Source organism: Coregonus lavaretus (assembly GCF_964263955.1).
Source record: "Coregonus lavaretus genome assembly, chromosome: 25".
In the NCBI taxonomy this organism is placed as follows: domain Eukaryota; kingdom Metazoa; phylum Chordata; class Actinopteri; order Salmoniformes; family Salmonidae; genus Coregonus; species Coregonus lavaretus.
This window is the reverse complement of record NC_140012.1, coordinates 32,271,610-32,281,040: the sequence shown is the minus strand read 5'-3', so window position 1 is coordinate 32,281,040 and position 9,431 is coordinate 32,271,610. Positions and strand designations below refer to the sequence as shown.

The 9,431-nt window shown below is 41.6% G+C and overlaps 1 protein-coding gene across 2 annotated transcripts in view; it reads left to right on the top strand.

Moving 5' to 3' along the window:
• Positions 1–1,985: 1,985 nt before the first annotated feature.
• The window catches only part of srbd1 (S1 RNA binding domain 1), a 104,804-nt gene continuing 97,358 nt past the window's right edge, over positions 1,986–9,431 (top strand). Inside the window, exons 1-6 of one of the 2 annotated variants that reach the window (XM_084142198.1) lie at positions 1,986–2,097; positions 3,433–3,500; positions 3,641–4,022; positions 4,293–4,550; positions 4,800–4,966; positions 5,789–5,906. In XM_084142198.1, coding sequence (XP_083998324.1) covers positions 3,433–3,500; positions 3,641–4,022; positions 4,293–4,550; positions 4,800–4,966; positions 5,789–5,906 — 993 coding nt within the window. In that variant the 5' untranslated portion in view covers positions 1,986–2,097. The remainder of the gene's footprint in view (positions 2,098–3,432; positions 3,501–3,640; positions 4,023–4,292; positions 4,551–4,799; positions 4,967–5,788; positions 5,907–9,431) is intronic. The other variant, XM_084142199.1, reaches the window with a different exon arrangement.

The following is a 9,431-nucleotide window of genomic DNA, read 5'->3' as shown; positions in this document are numbered from 1 at the left end:
GGTGAAATCTCTTCAGATTACCTCAACAAATTGACAACTAGAATGCCAAAGGACTGCAAGCTGTAATTGCTGCAAATTGAGGATTCTTTGATGAAAGCAAAGATTGAAGGACACAATTATTATTTCAATAAAAAATCATTATTTCTAACCTTGTCAATGACTACATTTCCTATTCATTTTGCTATATTTCCTATTCAAACCCATTTCATGTATGTTTTCATGGAAAACAAGGACATTTCTAAGTGACCCCAAACTTTTGAATGGTAGTGTGTCCGACACCAAGACAAGACCGACTCACTCAAAATGTCGTCTCGAGACCGTACTCGTACTACAACACTGCTTTCTAACAAAGATATCTACAGTACATATATTTCAGGATGTTGTGTATCCCTGGAAATAATCAGAATTCATGTAAACATAACAGTTTTGAAAACATAGCTTGTCCAAAGTATGAGGTAAATTGGGGTAAGTGGGTGCTTGTGTCCTGTGACAGTGTGTGATGGTGCTGGTAGGTCATAGTTTAATTAATGGAATGGGGTATGGTACAGTATATTGTATATCTTAAATGTATGCTTAACATTCGGATATAGATCTCTCTGTTCAATTTCTTGATCAGTTGTCTGGGACAGGGATGTTGTTTCGATATGCCAATTTGTAGGCAAGCTCTCTGTATTTGAAGCTACTAAGCCCATGAAACTGATCCACAAGATTCCTGATATGTTTAGCAAGCTCAGGCACCATGTCATCAGATAAGACCTTGTGTGCCTCTGCTATTCTATCATAGTCTCTCTTTAGCACAGTTTGTTTGTTTTCTTTTTTGTCAACGTACCTCAGTCTATTTTTGTCATTCAGTTTATTTTTTCATCCCTCACTGCTGCTCAAATGGACTTCTTCCCTTGCTGCTCTCTCAAAAACATAAATGAAGGCTAGACCCCTGCTTGTTTTACGTTTGTATAGACGGGGCATGATGATATCGGCTCTGAAACAATAAAAATGAGTTAATATGCATGACACATTGCAAAAACACATTGCAGAGAACACAGGAAGAATTATCACTGAATTATCACAGTGAATTATTGTAATGTTTGTTTATGTGTCAATTAATCCCATAAGGGAGGGGTTGCCAACTGGCGATTTGGCAAGAAAATGAAATGTCATTCATTCATGTCATAAAAAAATATATATATAAGAAAATGTCAGTGATTAATTCATACAAGGATGTACTTTCATGCTAGGCTTAGGACCTCATATTGTAGCTTATAGAGACCACAACTGATGTAGAAAAACAATCTACTTTGGTTTAGATACAAACATCAAGAAGCCTATAACACAATCAATTCATTTGACTTTGTGAAAATACGTTTTTTGGACCTAACTTGCATGCCACTTTTTCCATGTGGTTTCTTCCTTCACATACACCATTAAATTATGACCTCTTCCTAAATATTTGATCACATGATTAATTTTGTGAATGATTTCCTAGAAAAAAATGGGTGTCTCAACTAACCCTTTGGCTCAATTTAACCCACTCTCCCATAGAAGAACTATAAATCAAACACATAATCCAGATGTAGCCTGTTGCAAATATAGGCAATAGGGTCAATAGAGGAAGGATTTTTCAAAATGCACCTAAATCAGCCCCTACAAATGTTGCCTTTTCTCATTAGATATTTTGCACTCTGCATTTTAGTGTAGCTCAAAGTAATATTCTTTGGAGTAATTGCATATTATTGCCAAAATCTCAGTTGCATTACAATTTAAGTGACTCTCGCCATTTAAATGTGATTCAGACTAGACTACACCATTTTCATCATAGGGTGTTTTTCTTGTGAGTACTAATACATTGAAGTTCATTTCAGTACAATGTTAATTACTATAATACAGCGTTTTATAAGTAGGATATTGTAAAGAGTTGAGATATTAGTTAGTGTCCATCTGTACAAATAGATTGACGGAAGGAAAGTTATCCTAAACTATGATTGGATGAGCTCTATTCACGTCACGTGTTGGCGGAAGTAGCAAGAGCAATGTGTGCCAGATGTTTTGCAACATAGCTTCGAAGCAATACAGCCCCTTCAATTGAAAAATCCTATCAACGTGAGTAGCTAGTTGTACTGTTGTTTAACAAACTGCTGAACATCTTTTCATCGTCAATGCAAAACTAACCAATGTTTTCATAATGTAGCTATAGGCCTAGCTAAGTCCAGGGAGACAATTCACTCTGGTGACACTCGCGCCAGATTTGAATGAATGATGCTACCCGGCCGTTAGCTTAAGTTAATATAAATTGTAATTTAAATGGCTAGTTGCGGGACGAAGCTACCCGGCCGTAGAAGGGGTTGAGCCAGAGGTATTTTGCAGTGAAGAGCAACGTATTCAACTACTAGTTATTCAACTGCAGGCCTCAGCAACCTACTACTGTTATAATCATAGCTATTACACTAGAGACGTGACGACACATTTCCACGAGAAACACAGAGCAGCTTTCCATTTCCAGCTTAACGTTCGTGCTATCGGGGATCCTTGGGACGTCCCTACCCCTCATTGAAGTTAAAAATGGTTAGGGAAGGGTTATGGTTAGTGCATATAGGGGTATGGACGTCCCAAGTATCCCGTATAGCTAATGGGGTACTAACGTTAGCTTAGAACTAACCTCGTCGAGCTGGGGTGTAATCATTACGCCTATTCTGTTGCAAAACGTTTTGCAACAGAAACCCTTCACTCCAAAATTAAAACGCAAACGAGAGTTTCCATTGGACAAAATCAGGCAGGTCCCGCCCCGTTTCGGTCTGTTTGCTCTGTTTGATTCGTTCGGATCTTAAACGGTAATTGGTTTCCGTAATCAATACACCCCTGATGCTCTCCTGGAAATAAGTAGGCCTAGTATGTGGTGTTATGTTGTATAGTATAAAGGCTGATCATTGCTTCCCATATTGCTACCAAGTTCCCCAGTTATCTGTGTAACTCAAGTTTATTATTTTCCTACAGTTTGTACATGTATTTTATTTTCGAGCGCTTACTGTGTATTTGTTCTTGTTTGTTGCCTCTTCTCGGAGCTCAAACGTACTATGAGACGCGGACGTGTGCGTGTCTTTGGTTTTGAGTGGGTCAAGGTATTTCTACTTGCCTTTACCAGTGTCCTGTAAGGGCTGATGGGGAGACTATGTGGGTACTTAGGCTGGTTTCATTTGAGAACTTTTGTTTTTGTAAGTCCTTTTACCAACATTATTATTTAGTCTACCTCTAGTAGGAGTGTAGGCCAAGGGCAGGAGTAAAGGCTATTTAGAAAATCTGGTTAAATGTGTATTAGCCTTCATATATGACACAACATTATTGATAGTGTAGGCTTAGACTGACACCGTAGTTTGATTTGACAGTAAGAGTAGATTTGGTAATGGTTAGAAATTAAACGTTGAGTATATCTCTCACTAGATGCAACGGCGAACTCGCACAGTTAAAGTCTACACGGAAAAGACAACAGATGAAGATTCAGATGAACTGTGAGTTTTAACTTAAGTTAGGAATCGTGTATGGAATTAATTTGATCAAAATTGTGTTGTTGAGTGTGTATTCTAAAGCTTCTATATTCACAGTTCCCCTTTTGATCAGTTTTCAATAACACAAGCCTCTGTTCCCTTAGTAGTCCACACACACAGTCAGAGAGTGAAGATGAGATTGAAGAATGGCAGCCAGAATCCAAGGCCCCCAAGAGGCAGCTGAAAGCTCAGCCAGGCGAGAAGAAGCCAGCGGTGAAGAGGCAGGCTAAACCTAAGGAACCTAAAGAGCCCAAGGAGTCCAAACCCAAAGCCCCACGCAAACCAGTGGAGAGGAAGCCCCGAGCTCCCAGAGCCCCTAAAGAACCCAAACCCCCTAAAGCTCCCAGAGCCCCTAAAGCTCCCAGAGCAGCAAAAGGCAGTAAGAAGCAGCAGGCTCTATTAGAGGAAGAGGCTGGAGGAGCCAATCAGACTAACTCCATCTGTGATGCAGCGGAGTCCCAGCAGTCAGCCAGGGTCAAGGAGGAGGTAAGAGTCCTGAAAACTCTGCACCTGTTTAGTAAGCTTTTATTACTCTAGTAATGATATTGTGTTAATTTTGTTAGACATTACTTGCTTTGTAATTGCATTGCGTTAATGGAGTTGAGTGGTACAGTGTAATACAAACTGCTCAACTTGATTTCTATGAAATTACAACACATTTGGCTGTACATAATGGTAGAGACACCTCACTGACTGACTTCACCACTTTTTATATCAGGTCAGTGTTTATATACTCCTTTCCTGGATGTCTTTCAGAGGCTGTCCTTCATTGTGCCCGATGGATCCTGCAACGACAACATGTCCAGAGCAGGGGGCGGGTGGTCTGAGGGGCCCTCCTCCAGCCATCAGCTTTATGGGTTGAAGAAGGAAGAGCCTGAGGAGGACTTCACGTTCGATGAGCCTTCTCTGAAGAGACAGAAGACCACCAGTGCCCCTCAGGGCAGGCCCACCAGACTGCCCACCTCAGGAAGAGGCTTTGGAGAAGACCTGAACATGAACTGGGACCTTATTCAAGTAAGTCCTTGGAGTAATTCAACAACAAACCATATTTTTCAGCACTAACCTAAATAAACTAAACAGTTGCTATACTGTTGTGCCAAACCACAAAATATGTAAATAGCTGGTCTGACTGAATGGCACCTTAAAATCCCCTGAAAAGTAGTTGACCATTGCAAGCAATGTATGTTTCCAGATGAATCTAGTATTATGCACATGGTACTTTGATTCCACTGTGATGATGCATTCTCCTCTGTGTGTTGTCAGTTGCTGTCTGAGAGGACAGGGGTGGAGCAGTGGGTGTGTTTGAACATTTCCCAGCTCTTCAGAGAGGAGAACACCATTCCCTTTATAGTGCGCTACAGGAAAGAGATGATCAACCACATGGACGCAGACGCCGTGAGGGACTTGCAGCTGGTGCTGGAGGAGATCTAGTGAGGAACTATACTAGTTTATTAGACTGGAATAGAAAATAGTATTTGACTTCACCATAAGTAGCATAAGATAATCAAACAAACATTTCATAATACCCAGTCGTGTAAAAATACTTGAAAGTACTACTTAAGTAATTTCTTTGGGTATATGTACTTTACTATTTATAATGTTGGACTACTTTTACTTTTACTCCATACATTTTCCTTGACACCCAAAAGTACTCGTTACATTTTGAATGCTTAGCAGAACAGGACAATTGTCTAATTCACACACTTATCAGGAGAACATCCCTGGTCATCCCTACTGCCTCTGATCTGGCGGACTCACTAAACACATTTGTAAATGATGTCTGAGCATGCCCCTGGCTATATGTAAAATAAAATAAAACAAGAAAATGGTACGGCCTGCTTTGCTTTATATAAGGAATTTTTACTTTTGAAACTTAAGTATATTTTAGCAATTACATTTACTTTTGATACTTAAGTATATTTAATACCAAATACTTTTAGACTTTTACTCAAGTAGTATTTTACTGGGTGACTTTTACTTGAGTCATTTTCTATTAAGTTATCTTTACTTTTACTCAAGTATGACAATTGGGTACTTTTTCCACCTCTGATAATACCCTGCATACTGTATATTTGTATGTCTGCATAAATAACTTACAAGCAGTCAGTGCAATGACAGACCATCCCCATTAGATGGCGTCAATTAGACAAGTTGGGTAATATTATAGTTGGAGATTGTTCAGCGTATTTCATCTGTGTTTGTGTGTGTGTGTCCATGCATGTTTGATCTGTGTGATCCTGTGATTTCTCTAGTGCACTGGCGAAGAAGGCGCAGACTATCAGTCAGACTCTGAAGAAGGAGGGAGTCCTGACTGCTGAGCTGGAGCAGGCTCTGAGGAACTGCAGGACCGCTGATGAACTGGACCACGTGGTGAGTGAGAGCAGTCTACTTAGGGTTGCAAAGGGATGGAATGTTACCAGTATTTTTTTTTTTTTTACCAGTAAACTACCGGAATTCTGGAAACTTTCAAGGATTTGAGGGAGTTTTCATATAATGTCAAACATTATCCTAAATATAACCCATCAACTTCATGAATTCCGTTCATGTTTAATATTTTTCCATAGATTACCAAAATTACCTATTAATAACCAACATTTCAGAATATTCCAACTTTGGTAAATTACAGGGAGTTTTGCAACTCTAGGTCTACTGACCAGAACTGGACCGTGCATGTACAGTTGAAGTCGGAAGTTTACATACACCTTAGCCAAATACATTTAAACTCAGTTTTTCACAATTCCTGACATTTAATCCTAGTAAAAATTCCCTGTCTTAGGTCAGTTAGGATCACCACTTTATTTTAAGAATGTGAAATGTCAGAATAATAGTAGAGAGAATGATTTATTTCAGCTTTAATTTATTTCATCACATTCCCAGTGGGTCAGAAGTTTACATACACTCAATTAGTATTTGGTAGCATTGCATTTAAACTGTTTAACTTGGGTCAAACGTTTTGGGTAGCCTTCCACAAGCTTCCCACAATAAGTTGGGTGAATTTTGGCCCATTCCTCCTGACAGAGATGGTGTAACTGAGTCAGGTTTGTAGGCCTCCTTGCTCGCACACGCTTTTTCAGTTCTGCCCACAAATGTTCTATAGGCTTGAGGTCAGGGCTTTGTGATGGCCACTCCAATACCTTGACTTTGTTGTCCTTAAGCCATTTTGCCACAACTTTGGAAGTACGCTTGGGGTCATTGTCCATTTGGAAGACCCATTTGTGACCAAGCTTTAACTTCCTGACTGATGTCTTGAGATGTTGCTTCAAGATATCCACATAATTTTCCTTCCTCATGATGCCATCTATTTTGTGAAGTGCACCAGTCCCTCCTGCAGCAAAGCACCCCCACAGTATGATGCTGCCACCCCTGTGCTTCACGGTTGGGATGGTGTTCTTCAGCTTGCAAGCTACCCCCTTTTTCCTCCAAACATAACGATGGTCATTATGGCCAAACAGTTCTATTTTTGTTTCATCAGACCAGAGGACATTTCTCCAAAAATTACGATCTTTGTCCCCATGTGCAGATGCAAACGGTAGTGTGGCGGTTTTGGAGCAGTGGCTTCTTCCTTGCTGAGCGGCCTTTCAGGTTATGTCAATATAGGACTCGTTTTACTGTGGATATAGATACTTTTGTACCTGTTTCCTCCAGCATCTTCACAAGGTCCTTTGCTGTTGTTCTGAGATTGATTTGCACTTTTTGCACCGAAGTACGTTCATCTCTAGGAGACAGAACGCGTCTCCTTCCTGAGCGGTATGACGGCTGCGTGGTCCCATGGTGTTTATACTTGTGTACTATTGTTTGTACAGATGAACGTGGTACCTTTAGGCGTTTGGAAATTGCTCCCAAGGATGAACCAGACTTGTGGAGGTCTACATTTTTTTTTTTGCCTGATTTCTTTTGATTTTCCCATGATGTCAAGCAAAGAGGCACTGAGTTTGAAGGTAGGCCTTGAAATACACTGCTCAAAAAAATAAAGGGAACACTTAAACAACACAATGCAACTCCAAGTCAATCACACTTCTGTGAAATCAAACTGTCCACTTAGGAAGCAACACTGATTGACAATAAATTTCACATGCTGTTGTGCAAATGGAATAGACAACAGGTGGAAATTATTGGCAATTAGCAAGACACCCCCAATAAAGGACTGGTTTGCAGGTGGTGACCACAGACCACTTCTCAGTTCCTATGCTTCCTGGCTGATGTTTTGGTCACTTTTGAATGCTGGCGGTGCTTTCACTCTAGTTATAGCATGAGACGGAGTCTACAACCCACACAAGTGGCTCAGGTAGTGCAGCTCATCCAGGATGGCACATCAATGCGAGCTGTGGCAAGAAGGTTTGCTGTGTCTGTCAGCGTAGTGTCCAGAGCATGGAGGCGCTACCAGGAGACAGACCAGTACATCAGGAGACGTGGAGGAGGCCGTAGGAGGGCAACAACCCAGCAGCAGGACTGCTACCTCCGCCTTTGTGCAAGGAGGAGCAGGAGGAGCACTGCCAGAGCCCTGCAAAATGACCTCCAGCAGGCCACAAATGTGCATGTGTCTGCTCAAACGGTCAGAAACAGACTCCATGAGGGTGGTATGAGGGCCCGACGTCCACAGGTGGGGGTTGTGCTTACAGCCCAACACCGTGCAGGACGTTTGGCATTTGCCAGAGAACACCAAGATTGGCAAATTCGCCACTGGCGCCCTGTGCTCTTCACAGATGAAAGCAGGTTCACACTGAGCACATGTGACAGACGTGACAGAGTCTGGAGACGCCGTGGAGAACGTTCTGCTGCCTGCAACATCCTCCAGCATGACCGGTTTGGCGGTGGGTCAGTCATGGTGTGGGGTGGCATTTCTTTGGGGGGGCCGCACAGCCCTCCATGTGCTCGCCAGAGGTAGCCTGACTGCCATTAGGTACCGAGATGAGATCCTCAGACCCCTTGTGAGACCATTTTTTTTTATTTTTTATTTCACCTTTATTTAACCAGGTAAACCAGTTGAGAACAGGTTCTCATTTACAACTGTGACCTGGCCAAGACAAAGCAAAGTAGTGCAACAAAAAACAACACAGAGTTACATATGGGGTAAAAAAAAAAAAAAAAAAAAATAAACATAAAGTCAGAGATACAACAGAAAATATATATACAGTGTGTGCAAATGTAGCAAGTTATGGAGGTAAGGCAATAAATAGGCTGTAGTGCAGAATAATTACAATAGTATTAACACTGGAATGCTAGATGTGCAAGAGATTATGTGCAAATAGAGATAATGGGGTGCAAAAGAGCAAATTAAATAACAATATAGGGATGAGGTAGTTGGGTGGGCTAATTTCAGATGGGCTGTGTACAGGTGCAGTGATCGGTAAGGTGCTCTGACAACTGATGCTTAAAGTTATTGAGGGAGATAAGAGTCTCCAGCTTCAGAGATTTTTGCAATTCGTTCCAGTCATTGGCAGCAGAGAACTGGAAGGAATGGCGGCCAAAGGAGGTGTTGGCTTTGGGAATGACCAGTGAGATATACCTGCTGGAGCGCAGACTACGGGTGGGTGCTGCTATGGTGACCAATGAGCTAAGATAAGGCGGGGATTTGCCTAGCAGTGATTTATAGATGGCCTGGAGCCAGTGGGTTTGACGACGAACATGTAGTGAGGACCAGCCAACAAGAGCGTACAGGTCACAGTGGTGGGTAGTGTATGGGGCTTTGGAGACAAAACGGATGGCACTGTGATAGACTACATCCAATTTGCTGAGTAGAGTGTTGGAGGCTATTTTATAAATGACATCGCCGAAGTCAAGGATCGGTAGGATAGTCAGTTTTACGAGGGCATGTTTGGCAGCATGAGTGAAGGAGGCTTTGTTGCGAAATAGGAAGCCGATCCTAGATTTAACTTTGGATTGGAGATTCTTTAT